Consider the following 15,827-nt stretch of genomic DNA (forward strand, 5'->3'; position numbering starts at 1 on the left):
TGCTAAGGAAATATATATTTAATTGCCTTAAATATGCATTCTTTCCTTAAAGCAATGACACTGTAATTTCACAGTAGAGCATTTAATATCATATGTACTATCTATGTGCTGTGACTATTCCATTTTACCCACTATCAACTACCCTAAATCCCACTTCTTATTTACAAAACAAGTTTTTTAAAGTGCTTGATACAATTGTCTGATGCAAGTTCTGTCTATGCTACCAATATCCGTTACTGAGGAGCTTCACGGCATCACTGTTTGAAGTTACCTTCTTTTGAAAGCAGATCTGATGTCAATGGACTGAGCAGCTTGGGAAGATTCTATGAAATAATGGTAATTCAAGAATTAAAAACACAATTCAAAATTCATGTAATTTATATAATCAGTGTAATTAGGAATATGAAGTTTGTTCAGTTTCCTGCAAAGTGACCAGAGTTTGTGCTTCCCATTTAAGTTCTCATTAAGATACTAAGTTCTGATGAAGGCAAAGATGCACAGTGCTAAGCTAAGAGTAATTCATGTATTTCTCTAAACTACTTTCTGCAGTTCTGCATAGGAGACGTTTCTCTGATGTTTCTCTCCATACCCCTTCCTACCTTATACACAGCTTCTGATCTTTTCATCTTCCCATTTCTTATGCTTTCTCTCCTGCCTGCATCTTGCGCTTTTTCTGTACACTCAGCATCAGAGGAAAGATAGTTTCTTCTACAGCTACAGACTTACATTATTTCTCAGTTCAAGGAGGAAGCCCCCTTGTGGCAATTACCCATTTGTGCCAGCCTGAATCAGATTAAATGTTCTGATCCACAGCCAGTGAATGGCTGCAGCCAGGCTGCCCCTGCCTTGCTGACCTCTGAGTACATATAGGCGTGTACTACACCCCTTGGGCTGTCAGGTAGATATCAAATGTCTTGTGTGCCAGAGCCTGATTTGAACTCCATATTAGTTTTACCTGCCAGCTTTTCTAATTTTTGGATAAATGTCTCACATGTTCCAATGTCCAATCCCAGTGTTCATTTAAACAATAAATTACAGACATTTAAGAAAATTCTCTGAGCTCTATGCTAAAAATGTTCACTTTAGCATTACTTCATTTAAAAGTTGTGAACAAAGTTAAGTGGCACTTCAAATAAAAAAAAAAAAGAGATCTTTATAAAACTTTACAGACACAAGTGGAACCTTACCAGTGACTTCAAGGTCAAAAGAGCAGCTATCAAACTTGTCCTTGTAAGATACTTCACAGCGATAGTTCCCTGCATAGTTTTCCTTAGCTTTGATGATATGCATCTCAAATGTGTGGATCTAAAAATCAAACATAATTGTTCATTAATGTGGGGGATACATTTGCACAAAGCACAAGTTAGAACATTAGTCTTTCAGTTCTAAACCAGAAGCAAGGAATAACTCAAATAATGGATTCTGAAAAGAATCTGGAACCCAGAAATGGCAACTTTTTTTCCCCACCACTACTTGTCCTGCACTGGTGGAGTAGAAAATTCTGCTTCTGTGCAGTGTCAGAGATCATCACTGAAATCTGTGTGGGGAAGCCAGGGTTAGAATCCACTGCTCTTGAACTTCTACCTGTTGTCTTAAACCGACCTTTAAGCTCATTTTGGAGCTTCGCCCCCATAAGAAGGAAAAGCAAAGACACACCTTAGTGTGACGCTCAAAGGACTCTTTCAGCTGCAGGTGCTTCCCCGCTTTACTGGCCAGGTCCATCCATTTTCCTTTAAACCACTTAACATTTGGCTTTCGGAGAAGATCTTTGGCTTCTACTTTGGCTATAAATGTAATATTCCCACCTTTTAAAAAGAGGAAAGAATAATGCAGCTGTTGAGGAACATGTGGTTGGTCAGTTACATCTGTACAAGTTTCTTTCACTCCTGCTCCATTCAGTCTTCATGTGCTCTACCACAACAGTAAGAGTCAGCTGGAGTCACACAGACTATGAAAGTACTACAGAGATACAGACATTAATGATTTTGGGTCTGGAAGCTTTCTGTGCATGTCAATGTGGAGTTTGGGACACTGAGAAGTGGGATAAATCTGAGGCAAAGCTCCATGTTCTCATGGGTGAATTGTTCCTAATGTTTGAATTTCCTTGCTCAGAAGAAGCACAGGTTCTTTTGAACCACAGGCTATCATGCAGCTGTAACATAGATCAACTCCAGTCTGGAAAAGAAAGCCTGGAGTGGTTCATGCATTTTTATCATCAATTATTTAAGCTGAGAAGGTAGAGAAAAGAGTTTTCTCTAAATAGCAAATTGGGAATAGTAAATGTTTTCTCAGTTTTCAAAAGACCACTGCACAGTCCCTGATGAGTTTCCATCCTAACATTCATCCATAAGAGAATACAACCAACTCCTTATATTTATTTTCTAAATAAATCCTCCTCAAATCCCCTTTTCTACGCAGAAACTGAGAAAAATAACAGGCATTAAAAAAAAATCCCAAGATCTGCCCACATCTTTGTGCACCCAATGAAATAACAGGCATATTAAGTAACCTGCACTGAACTTCTCATTACTACTAGGAGTGGCTACCTTACCATGGCAGCACGGCTCAGGAGTGCAGTTTGGAAGTGAACTTCCTATCTATCCCCATTTACTGTGTTGTGGTTCACAACACAGAAAGCCCTCACAGTGCTTGAACTCTAAACCAAAGCCGGTCCAGAGCAAATCCCCCAGAATGGTTACAGTGGGCAGCTGCTCCAATTAGGCTACTTGCTAATTTATGCAGAGCTGTAGGGTACAGAAGGTGACCTGTCAATCTCTAAGGTATGCTGCAGATCTTTGGGAGGATCTTCCTGATATGTCAGTAAGAGTACAGCCAACAGTGTCACAGTAACCAGCTCTCTTATCCAGAAACTATACCTCTTAGCATTGTGCTCAGTAAACTAATAGATTTTGAGCTTGTCTTGAATTAACGATTGGGGTTTGCTTCTCTCTGTACAGTCCTTTTATCCTTCAGGGTTGAGTTCACATCCGGCTAAAACCAGTGGCAGTACTTGCAGCTGAGGGCAGAAGCTGAGTGTCACAGGAATGGTACCTACCATTCCCAGCTCTGCCTCAACCCCTGTCTCTCTGGAAGTGGTTTTTGATTTTGTTTCTAAGCACTTACCAACACTCACTGTACCACTCTGAGGTTTTTCGACGAATAAAGTAGATCTTTGGGAGTCATCTCGTTTTTCTGACTCTTCTGGAGCTCCTTCTCCAAGAGACCATACTGAGATGCAGAGAAAGGGGGAAATATCAATCATCTGAGTGTGTTTTACTCCCTTCAAAGTACACTTACCTGAACCTACTAAATTCTCTAGCCCTATCACCTCTCTCTTCAGATGTCCTGAAAGATATGTAAGTTTTTGTTCACACTGACATCCATTGCTTGGCTGTCACATTGTGTACAGCTCCTGCAAGAACGCTACCTCTGTGGTGAGAGAAAATGAAACTATCAGGGAAGAAGAGAGGGGAACCTGATCAGCCAAGATGGGTACTGAGCAACTTGAGCATTCAACCATGAGTGCTTTACGGAGGCGATGCACAAAGGTCAGCTCTTTGTTTTTCAGAAGAGATTGGAGGTTCTGAAAACACAAACAGCTACAAGCACAAAAAACCCATATATGATGCATTGTTTCAGTGGGTTTCTCTCAAACTAAGTCAATTGTACAAGCTGGTTCTTCCTCTGTCTGCAAAATAAGGCAGGTATGAAGTTTACTTCTGAACTTTGTTCTCTTCTACTGATGTTTTTAAGCAGAATCCTCTGTATTTTATGTAGAATTCTCTGTATTTTTAATCTGATTCTTTAAGCAGATTTCACTGTCCCTGTCCCTTCCTTTGATCTCTGTTGCAGATGGAACCTGATGGTATCATTCTCACCTTTAACCCCTCTTTTGAATGTAAGAAGATGCTACCAGGCATGTTAAGCAGATGTTGTTCAGCGTTTATGAGAAGCTTTTGAATTTTACTACCTGCTTGGTAATTGTCTGAGAAGATCACATCTTTGGCACTCAGCCTGGGGTTCTGTGCGTCCTGAACTGAACTTTGCTCAAAACTGAGTAGGGGGCACCTCCCCAAATAACCACCAGAGACCCCCGAAGAGGTTCACGCAGGCACAGTGACACATAAGGTTGCGCAAGCTAAACAACTATGCAAGAGGTGGGCAGTAACTACCTATTAAATAGGCAGGTTTATATAGATTTCAATGTATAAATTCTCTTGCTTTTTACTCCTTGGTGTGGTCCATTTGTCGACTTGCAGTCCAAATGACACATCTCATTTTTGTGAGGAGTTACCCCCAGTGCACAGGGGAAACTGAGTGCTGCCATGGTGCTACTGAAGAGCAGGGCAAATGAGGAAAGGCACAGCTGTACCTAATAAAGGCCATTTGTCTCTTTCAAAAAAGAGCTGCCTCTCCCTTGTTTCCTTGAACTTCTAATTGTTTCAAAAGTGAAGTTAGCTTTTTATAGTTTATATAATGCTCTTTCAGTTTTGGTTTCATAACTAACATAAGTGAGGAACCAGTCATACAACACTTCCCACTTAGTCAAACCCTGGTCTTGAAAGTAGAAGTTCCTTTCCCTGCTCAGTATTTTTTGTAGAAACTCATTTGCCAGAAGTCAGAATTGTCTTTCTATTATGTAGAGATTACTGCTGAGGAAACCTTTTTAACTCATGAAAATTTCCATCACTCACAAATGCAACACAACTCATGACAACCATGAGAAAATGCAACCAAACTGTTTTTATTATCCTAAAGTCTATTAGGAATGTTAAAAAGGTATAGAAATTCTAGACAACTTTGGTATAAAATCTTTGTCCTTCAGTCTTTTAGTCAATTTTAGGTAGTGTGCCTATATGTCTGCTTGTACAATATTTCCCATAGGTAAAGACATTCACGTATATACACATGTATATGCACATATATGAAAACACACATACACACGTATGAAATCACATACACAGACATACATGAACACAAATATATATATAGATACATATCTATATATACTCTCTTTATAGTATAAATGTTTAGATTATGACAGTAGTGCATGGTAGTGTATGGAAACAACATAAGAGCAAGTGAAGGTTACTGATGGGAACAGAATGAAGTGATGATGCTCAGTACAGGACCTGGTCACGTGCAGTAACAAACCTAACACACTACTGGGTGAAATGGAAAAAGGATATTAATAAATGGAAAAAGAATATTAATAAATGGAAAAAGAATATTAATGAATGGGAAAAGCATACATAGAATCATTAATTTGGTACCACATAAAAGAACACCTAAATATTATCATCACCTTTAGATATTAACATTTTCCTAATTATTAAACAAACAGAACAGAAGGCGGGTTTGATGCTGGCTGAAGGGACTGGCATAGGCGGCTATGCCAGGTCTATAACCATGGTTGAAGTACCTGCTGCTCAATTTGTTCCAGAGGCTGCAAATCCTGAAACCACAAAAGTGGGTGTAGTATGCATTACCTGCCAGGGTAGGAAGAAAGAGGTTATGATTTTGCTAAGTTTTCCCCACTGTCCTTTGAGGTGTGAGCAGAAGCCATTCTCTTACAGTCTCCTAGGACCTGTGTTTGGGATTCAGGTAAGCCACTGTCACCCTGTAGGCTGAGGAGGAACGAAACAGCTATGTATCTATCTATACAGAAATAGATATAGATAGATAGGTATGTATGTATGTGTAAAATACTGGTACATGTCCTGTCCTGTGCAGAAGGGCCTTCTCTCATTCCTGTTTTAGCTGCCAGAAACCTGCTTGCTCTGCTGCTTAGAAACATTTGAACAGTTATAGTTTGCTACTATCTAAACAATGAAAATAAAATAAAGTATTATCTTTAAGAACTTCAGAATAAATAATATTTTTTAAGGAATTTTGGAGTCTTTCATCATGGTTTTCAGGAGGTCTCACCTGAATCTTTTCTTTCCGCTGGCTTAGACATCCCATCTGAAAGGGAAGAGCAATTTAGGTGATACCAGCTCAGAGACCATAGCTTAACTGACCTCAGATAACTATGATTTCAAGAACGTTGATTCTTCATGAAACTTAGACTAAACATTTAGGACCATATCTGTGAGAAACTACTTGAATACCAGAAAAAAATGAACTATGGGAAAAAAAACCCAGAAATCTTCCCCCTTTTTCTCTAGAAAATCTAAATTAGTATAATTCCCATTCAAGATTTCCTTTTTAGTAGTTTGTATTTAGAAGGGTTACATGAGGGTGATGTTTTTTCCATGATTTGTGTAGTTCCAGGTAACAGATGAATTTATGTGCTTCAATATTTATCTGGGGGGCAGTACTTTGAATTATTTAAATAGTCTATTTATTTATCTGGAATTGCTTTCAGATCTACTAACCAATATTTTACCTTCCACTGGTAGAAGTTCTACCAAAGACCTCAAGATAGGACTGGAAAGGGACTTATCTAGTATAAAAGTCTTGTACCTCTGAAGAGAGGTTAATATAATGTAGGGCACTCTAAAAACCTTTTTCTCTAAGTAGTATGTTTTGAGTGCAGTCCGATGGTTTGGACTCATTCTTCATTAATAGTCAAGAGAAAAATACATACATACATACACACTCAAAGCACTATCACAGTCCTAACCTGCTGGTGGAGTACTAACTGAAGTGTCATCTTCATCTGTGAAAAGAAATACAAATAAAAAGGTACATAAAGAAACTGAAAGCACAGGCGATCATCTGCTTTAAAACAACTATGTGAAAATGTAAAACCTGCAAAAGAGAGAGAAAGAAATCACAATATTCATAAGCATTCACAATGGAAGCTTCAAACTGATGAGGAAAGCTTTGCATAATTGAGTAGCTGAAATGGTAAACCTTAATGTTTCAAGCAAGTAAAAGAAAAATGAGACGTGGACTGTGATCTGTTATTAAATCATGAGTTTATATGAAAGCTGCAGAGTGATTCTGTTTGTTAGAGATGTAATCCACGGTAAATACAGAAGAAAAAGCCACAATGAAATGAAGGTCAATCACATATCTAACCTGAGGAAGATGCCATTTCTCTGGTGACTGTGTCTGCAATTAAAACGCGCACCATACATGCATTTAGCAAACGTTAAAAATAGTCCCCTGTATTTTAACTTTGTAATTTCTGTATTAGAATATCATTTTAAAATGCAAGGAGAATAATTTAAAATAAGGAAAGAACTATTGTCATCATGCTGGACTTTCCTTTTAATCACACTAGAAGTTGACCATTATCAGGTATTAAATCACTACAAGTAATTGGTAACCAAGTATTTTAAAATGTTTAATCACAGAGAGTACATATTTACAGAAATCAAAAGCCTGGAAAAACATGAAATTGTCATTAAACTGAAATACTGTAATCATGATTATTAGAAAACTAGAATAAGGTAAAGACTATCTTTACAGGAGTTCCCTACATATCTTTGAATTTTAGATGTTGACTAGAAAACTCAGTTTCTGATAAAAATAAGCAAAAAATCTTAATGTCTTAAAAGCCTAATGGTAAAAAAAAAAGAAAATTACCAATGTATCCTTTGAAAGGCAAGAATAAACTAGATATATTCAGGATTTAATACATATATAAGATAAAGATAAAATGTTTTAATACACTATCAGAAAATAATCTGAAAAATATTTCAACATGGAGAAGAGAGTTGAACAAGAACAACCTCATATTTAAAGGTACTTTTTTGGGGGTCAGTTTTTTTTAGATTTTTGATTTGGATTTCCATAATCAAAATTTAAATCTGAAGTTATCCTTTGATTTTGACCTTAAAGTTATAATTTGTCTATATTTTCTCATGGACAAATCTAGCAACTATGACAAAAGCACAGATAAAATATAGTTGCATTTTTATAAACACTGGTGATATTGATTTTTTGGGGTTGTTTAACCACTGAAGGTTAGTTGAAAGTCTGTTAATAGAATTTAAGTACTTAGACACAACATTTTACCCATTCCTTTTTTAATGATTCATCAAACTTCATTTTAGAAATCTCTTGGGAGGAGGATGAGAGTTGTAAAAGGTATGCCTGCACATTAGGATTAATGTGTTATCTTACAAAAATCTTTTCTTATTCTCAGCAAAAAACCCCCACATTCTTTTAATGGAAGAGTTCTCATGACCTGCATCATCCAATGCCATAAGCAGATGTTGAAGATGTTGATTTTCAGTGAAAGCACAATAATGACAAAGTCTTGTCAGAGGTTTTAATATACTGTGCTAGCAACTAAATGAATGCAAGGATTAGTAATTCCACTGTAAATCTTTCTCCATATATCATGAAAGCATAAAGTTTACTTTCATCTCTTTTTGTCAATAATGTCACCATTTTGATTGATGATGGCTGGAAGAGCCATCTGGTTAGAAAAAAAATAATTAAGATCAGCATTAAACATTTGGTGTGATGCATCCTAAGTGATGATGTATGATAATCATGTTATGAAAGGACCACTCTGATTTTTATTTTATTTAATCATTTAAATTAAAATAATTTAAAGCTAAAAACCAAAAAAGATATTATTAGTTTTGCAGGGGGATTGCTGGAGTTTCTCCAGGGTAACCTATCTTTTTTCAAACAAAATGTTAACATCGAAGACAAACAAACCCAAACAAACCTTTCAGAAGTATCAAAATGAAAGCACAATTGAATGTGTTAGAAATGGAAAGCGTATGAAAACAATAGGATTATTTCGACAAATGGGTAATTAACAATCCATCACTCCTTATATCTCAGGCTTCTAGGACAAAATGTTTAACTAGTGGTTAAACAGCTATGACTGACTTGCTTTATGTGATGAATGATTGTTTATGTTGGCAATGAATTATAATTAAAAATAAAAAATTACCAAAAATATCAAACCTCTCAGTAGAACTATGATCATTAATTCTCTATCCTTATCTTCTGCAAGTAAACTTTTAATAGAGCATATTTAGTAATCTGTTTTATGCCAAGAGTCATTCATAATAGGTTGATAAGATGTATTACTGTATAGAGATCTTTGTTCTTTGTGTATGGTACATTTTCATTGACAAATAGGGTATTTATTATTTTTGCTTTGTATCTAAAGGATAACATTAACTGAGGACCAGGCTGAGCTTCATTAGGAGTAGAGTCTGGTTGGACAAAAGAACTCTCCATATCTCAGAAGTACCTAATGCAAAAACCTTTTTATACTCATAGTTAGTGTAACCTCAATATTAAAGTTTCTAAACACTGACACGTAAAATGTAGAAAAATCTGACAGAAAAAAAAATGTAATTACTGATCTGTATATGAATAGCTGGTAACCGGAATTGTAGACCTATTTTCCCCTGATTTGAAACCTACCACACGAAGTGGTAGGTGTATGTATATATGTGAAGTGATGAACAGGGGAGACACACTGTTTTGCACCTGCAGGTGGCTTCAGAGCACCTTGAAATTTATCTGTGCTACTGCCCCCTGGCAGTTCAGGGCTAAGGAAGGAGGCAGGTAAACACCACAAAGTGTGAACTTCGTGGTGTGTAATAAATATGGAGTAGCTCAAATAACTAGCTGAATAATTTTGGTTTATGCTGAAATTACTGAGCACAGTAAGATTGAGAGCTTGAAATTTAGTCGACTTCAATTACCCATCTGATTTTCAAAGATTACTCAGCAGTCCCATCAAGGGGACTTGGCACTTTTGAAATGGTAAATGAGGTGCATACATACAGCAATGGAAGTTTTAGTAGAGAGATGAACGGATAATTGCAACCTGGAAAAATACAAAGGTGACACATGCAAACATTTTAGTAGATGGTTGGATGAAACCTAGAGAAAAGGTATCAGTAAAACATGCAGAAATTTTAGTAGCTCTCTGAATGGCTGGATGGGACCTAAAAAAAAAAGGAATGAGCAAACTGATATTAAAATTCTATTATTATTCCAGCAAGTGGGAACAAAATAATAACAATATTCAATCTGTAAGATAATGCTAAAATTCAAAACAAAGGCATAAACATTTAAATTGAATGAATCTAAGATGACATAGTAAATTTGGAGGGATTTCTGCTGAGTCACTTTTTTTCTCTGAAAATAAAATGCATGATCATATAATCCTGAATTATTACAACATTATTTCAGATATTTTTTAAGTAGTTTATTCTATGAAAAAAAAATTTATGTCTAATGCTCTGAGCTACTAATTTATACTGTAATAACCACAAGATACAAAGAATTTATTGCACTCTTTGCCATTTCTTAACTTTACAGTGAATACAAAGGAACAGAAATTTGTAGCTTCACACAGACAGTAGCTACCAAAAAGAAATAGCACAGCAAAACAGACACACAGACAGTTATACTCTATCTTCCTAACTTCTGATCTTAATTTTGTTTTAGTAATGAGGTGAAAATTATGGGCTATGGGATTTACATGGACTACCAAGTTTTCTTTCCTAGATATATATATATGATTTTGGACAGATTGGAAGAATGGAACCTTTTCCCGTTTTGTGAATTATGCTCACCATTAAAAAGATTTTCTTCTGGCAGACAAACATGAAGAAATCACTCTAAGAAAATATACTTTCCCTTACTAAGTGATACTCTGCACCAAAACAGGAGCTAATAGGAACAATTGCACTATAACTAGCTTTTCCCAAAAAATTACTACTGAATGCCTGATGATGACATCTACATTTCTTTGCAGAGGTGACAGTTTCACTGGAGCATGCCAGAAGGTCATCTACATACTAGTATTGAGACTTTCACTGGAATTTTTACTGAGGCAGCAGCTGCCACCATGGACTGAAACTGGAAACATTTTCCATACTAGGATCACAAAAAATTTTTTTTGGTAGTAAAATCCTCCTAGCACCAAATGGTTCCTCTTAGGAGGAACAGTTTTCCTCTTATTAAATACTTGTGTCCTTCACTAACTTCAAAACAGAAACATAATAATGTAGAAGGTAATAGAAGTATTTGATAAGTTACCTACCATGTTTTCTTTTTTATTCAGTAAAACGTAGGCTTATGAGCAGTGGAGAAAACACCATCCATGTTCAGTTTGGGAGCAAACATTTCTTTCATGTCAAAATTAAAGCAAGCAGAACTAACTGCTGGAATAGCTTGAGGCAAGACCTTCATCTTTTTTTCCTATCATTAGGCATGCAAATTATTCCTGAATTGCATTTCAGTTATCAAGATGACAGATGTGATTACTCACACAATACTTTGTGTGTCAAAATAATTGCTCAATGCAAAGATAACTGGCAAAATAACATGCACTGAATCTTGGTTCAACATTTTTATTTTCAAAAGGGTACTTGAACCACACACTCTCAGTGTTTATATTTTTACTTCAGTGAGAAAAATAGCCATGCATACCTTTGCCAAATGAATCTTCAAGTATCAAGTAGGCATCTAGTCTGTCTATAAGACAAGGTTTGGCTGGAAGAGGCCAAAAGCCAGAACCCATTTTCAAGCAAGTCATTTATTGATTTGCCATGAAAAAGCATAACCGTGCCAAATGAAAAGCAAACATTGCATCAGTTGTAAGTATATCTTGGTCTGGTTTAGCCTTTTGTCAGAATGAAAGAGAAAAAAAGATCATTCATTTCAAAATAAGCTGATGGGGTGTTTGATTTCTACTTTGGCAGGACTCCTACAAAAATGAGAGTTCCCTCAAAAATTATCTTGGTAACCAGAAGAAATGACAACAGACCTGGAGTCTAATCTTAGCAGCACAAAAATATATTTTAAAACTGGAGCTGATTTTTACATGCATTTCTATTGGAACAGTTATCTGTTTGTTCACAGCTGACAGCCCTCAAAGACATTTTTCAGAACCTGTAATGAGCTCAGCTGTTGGGTTCCTAGTGAAGACAGAAAGATGAATGTGTGATTTCTATTTTCAGATGAAAAAATCTATAGGGCTTTTTGCAAAATAAAACACACAATATCAAGTTTCTGTGGTAGAACAGAAACAGCTTAGAATGACAGCAGGAGACTGTCCACTTTATTTAAAAGCTACCAATATGCACAGTATCTGAGTTTTAGCAAGCTTGGTCAGTGGCAACATCCAGGCTCATTTAAACATGGCTTTCTGCTCATGCAAATCACTTGTAATTTGATCTATTAATTAAACAATCTGTATAAATACTGTTGCTAAAGTGTCAGTCTGGTTTGCAGAATTTTTGAAAATATTCATAAGTATTGTTATTTCCTTGTGCTGGCTAAGTCATGCACAAAAAGGATCTAGGAAGCTTCAGATCACACTTCTGAAATAAAACATCAAAATTCTGAATTAAAGCTCAAGCAATTCAGCCTCAGAATTGCATTTAGGAATGTTGCCTTTACTGCCAATTTTTAAAATATGATTTCAGACTTACCTTTACCCTTGTCATTTCCACCCTCCTGCGGTGTTGTTTGTTCTGTGTAGGAATTACAAGTATATTTTTGAGAGGATCTTAAAGTAAAAAGAAAACTTACACAGCATTAAAAAATGCAGTGATATTCTAGGTTCTGCTAGTATTGAAAAAACAACACTATAGAATGATTGATATATGTGTATATATAATATACAGTTGTAATCCCCTAAAGCACTTGTCAATTGCATTTATCAATGCACTTTCTGTGTTTTGAACAAGTCATGTAAGATTGATGTTCCTGGACTCAGTGGAAGAAAAATACTAGGTTTTTTAGAAGTAACAATTGTTAGTCTCTTGTTCTTGACTTTATTTGTAAAAGCTTTTGAAATGAGTTACATACCACTGTTAATTTGAAAGGCATTGGATCACACATGAGATACTGCCAAATACTAATGGTACCCAGAGCTCCATCACACTAATCAGTTTATTCTTAAGACAAAGTACAGAGAGAGTGTATTGAGGGGTTTCTTAATTCTTTATCATCATCATCATCATCATCAACAGTCTCTCCTAAAATACTATTTGTATTTAGTTTTCTGAATCAGAAGAATTACCAGCCTGTCCTCTACTCCGAGCAGGTGAATGTGATTTATTTTTGACCTCAGATGTATGAGAAACCTTGGACTGTACTTTCAACAAGATAAAATTTTCTACACTTTCTCTATTTCAGGATTTGACAGGATTCCTGTTCTCTTTGGTTTCCCACATCATTCAATTTGCATACAGGGTCATCTAGAATCTTGTCAAATCCTGTGAACTGTGGTGTCTTCAATATCTGATTGCCTGTGAACAGTGACTTTCTGTAGTAAACTTACCTGTCAGCTGCCTGACAGAACATGGGTTTGGGTGATGGTCAATGGACTAACATTGTCAAGATGGAGCTAAGATAATATTTATTCCATGGAGGAAACATTGGCAAGAGCCAACTGATATTGTGATTACCCTGATTTCTTGTTCACGTGTGTGTAGCCATGGTAACTATGAAAATAAAACTTGAAGTTTAGAAAGCAAATCCACATTCTGAAAGTGTGACAGACTTCTGGATGCTTCTGTCCATATTCCCTAAAGCTTCCCAACAAGCTCCAGTTGTCAGGTTGTCATCTTGCCTACATGGTCAAGCCTGTTCCTTTTCAATGGGATTATGCTACAATAACACTTTCTTTTCCAACCAGGAATTGGGATTAGGAGAATTCACTCTTCTTGGTGGGTTGTAGAATGTCTACATCCCACCTGAAAACTTCACTAGGTCTAGTTATTCCAATATCATGACTTGACATGGAGACCCAGAAGGAGCACTTACAATGGTTTCCTATTGTAAGTGGGTGCAGTTCAAGATGCTGATTACGTCCAATAAACTATTTATATGTTACAGAATTTGGATTCTTGAAAAACCAACTTGCCTCTTCGTGTGATAGCGCTTGGTAATCCAAGATGACAGCATCTTGAATCAGGTAGAAGGAAGCTAGAAGTGACTGACACTTCCAGCTTAGAAATATCCCAGTTTGTTCTGTGCCTAACCATAAAGGCCTGCTGACAGCCTACTTACTTTACTGAAGAAGTACAGGTATGAGGAAAAGAAAGAGGGTTATAGAAATGATTTTGTATTTAATCTTGTGTTTTTAAGTAGAAACAAAGACGTTAATGATTTGAAAATGTTAATAGATGTTTTTAATGTAAAGCTTCAAAGATGCTTTCTGTATACAAAAAGCAATTTCTCATTTCAGTTCTACTTCAAAGTTAATACTGATGAAAAACATGAATTCAAGTACAAAATACAACAGGTAAGAGCCTCAGTGTGAAATTAATTACTTCAACGTTAACTGTACAAATTTTACAGTTGAGTTAAATACAACCATCATTAATGAAATATCAATTAACTTTCCTTACAAATATATGCAATATGAAAGAGTTCATCACATAAAAATAATACATGGATTATTGAATTACCTTTGTAATTTTTTAATGAAAGCGTGTATTGTTGAAACAAAAACATCTTGAACCAACCTCTTAAAATGCCAGTTAACAAGATTGTAAGTAAATGAAGGTTTAACGCCTGTAGAGTATTTGTTCTGTTTGGAATTGCTATTTAGGTAGCTACAGAGAGAATAAAACTCACAAAATGGTTAAATTAGACATGCATAATGTATATATCTATTAACCAGTATCTGGCAATATAACTCAAGTTACTTAGTGCCACAAAGCAAAGGTTTCCCTACCTTTCCAGCTCCCACTAAAGAGAATGTGGCAGCTTTGCACACATCTTCAACTTTACCTGAAGCTCTAGTCCTTATGAGCAAGTTTCAGGTCACCTAATTTCGTCTTCCAGGAAGTTACTCACTCACTCCGTTCTAGACAATCAGGCTCCTCAGGACAATTGCCCATACACAAATGTCCAGTGATATTTTTGATAGGTTATCCAGGAAATGCCCATTGGATGAGCATGTATGACCCAGAATCTGCTCCACTGGTCGTAGGTGGAGCACTATGAAACTACTTAGATGAGATACTTAATTTTCAAATGGCTAAAACTAAGTGAAATGAATCCCATGATTGATTCTGTCAACTTTACTCACGGCGTAATTTGAGGAGAAATGAAAGGGAATATTTTGGTAATTAAATGCTATCCAGCATCAAAGACGACAGCATAATTTAGCCACAGAATTTAACATTTACCTGTATCCTGACGGACCTGTGCAATATGAAGCAAACAACTAGTCTTTTGTAAACAAAAATTGAGTCTGAAAAAATCAACATTCAGGCAAAGTGAAGTGAGAACACCTTACTTGGGCAGGCTTTCTTACTTTTCTCACTGTCCTCTAACTTTCAATGGGACAGTGAACACAGATCATGTTATGGCCATGCAGTATCTAGTCTAATGCAACTGTTGTTTGGGTTACAGCTCAAATTAGTGTTTTTTACACTAACCTGGAGGTGGCGGTGCACTTTCATTTTCAGTTTCTGAAAAATTAGGAAAGAAGACAGATATTGAGCTTCAAATAAAAGCAAATATTTTTCACATATTTAATATGCATTTGTAGACTTTGGACTTAGTTTGGGTTCATTTCATATTTTCATGCAGTTGTCAAATTTTTTTTGCTTTCATGCATGCAATACATGACAACTTCGGAGTGACAAGGTCAGAGGTCTAAAGCTTTTGCTCTGCGAAGATAGGTCAAGGAACTTTTTCAGTACGGAGATATGTAATATTCATAGAATCATAAAATTTTTTAGGTTGGAAAAGATCTTTAAGGTCATCGAGTTCAACCATTAACCCAGCACTGACAAGTCACCACTAAACCATGACCCCAAGCACCACATCTACACATCTTTTAAATACCTCCAGGGATGCTGATTCCGCTTCCTCTTCCAGTGCTTGACAACCCTATCAGTTAAGATACTTTTCCTAATATCCAATCT

At 36.1% G+C, this 15,827-nt stretch overlaps 1 protein-coding gene across 4 annotated transcripts in view; it reads right to left on the reverse strand.

Annotated features, from left to right (window-relative positions):
• Nucleotides 1-15,827, reverse strand: part of MYBPC1 (myosin binding protein C, slow type) — a 74,944-nt gene that overhangs the window by 38,968 nt on the left and 20,149 nt on the right. For 3 of the 4 annotated variants that reach the window (XM_027680484.1, XM_027680483.1, XM_027680482.1), the window contains exons 2-7: nucleotides 15,336-15,368; nucleotides 12,372-12,413; nucleotides 3,124-3,228; nucleotides 1,657-1,805; nucleotides 1,188-1,305; nucleotides 272-323 (exon numbers count right to left, since the gene is read on the reverse strand). In XM_027680484.1, the coding sequence (XP_027536285.1) occupies nucleotides 272-323; nucleotides 1,188-1,305; nucleotides 1,657-1,805; nucleotides 3,124-3,228; nucleotides 12,372-12,413; nucleotides 15,336-15,368 (499 nt within the window). Of the gene's footprint in view, nucleotides 1-271; nucleotides 324-1,187; nucleotides 1,306-1,656; nucleotides 1,806-3,123; nucleotides 3,229-5,928; nucleotides 5,965-6,625; nucleotides 6,662-12,371; nucleotides 12,414-15,335; nucleotides 15,369-15,827 lie in introns of all 4 variants that reach the window. The other variant, XM_027680485.1, reaches the window with a different exon arrangement.

Source organism: Neopelma chrysocephalum, unplaced genomic scaffold, assembly GCF_003984885.1.
Source record: "Neopelma chrysocephalum unplaced genomic scaffold, ASM398488v2 Primary Assembly neopelma1_59, whole genome shotgun sequence".
NCBI classification, from domain to species: domain Eukaryota; kingdom Metazoa; phylum Chordata; class Aves; order Passeriformes; family Pipridae; genus Neopelma; species Neopelma chrysocephalum.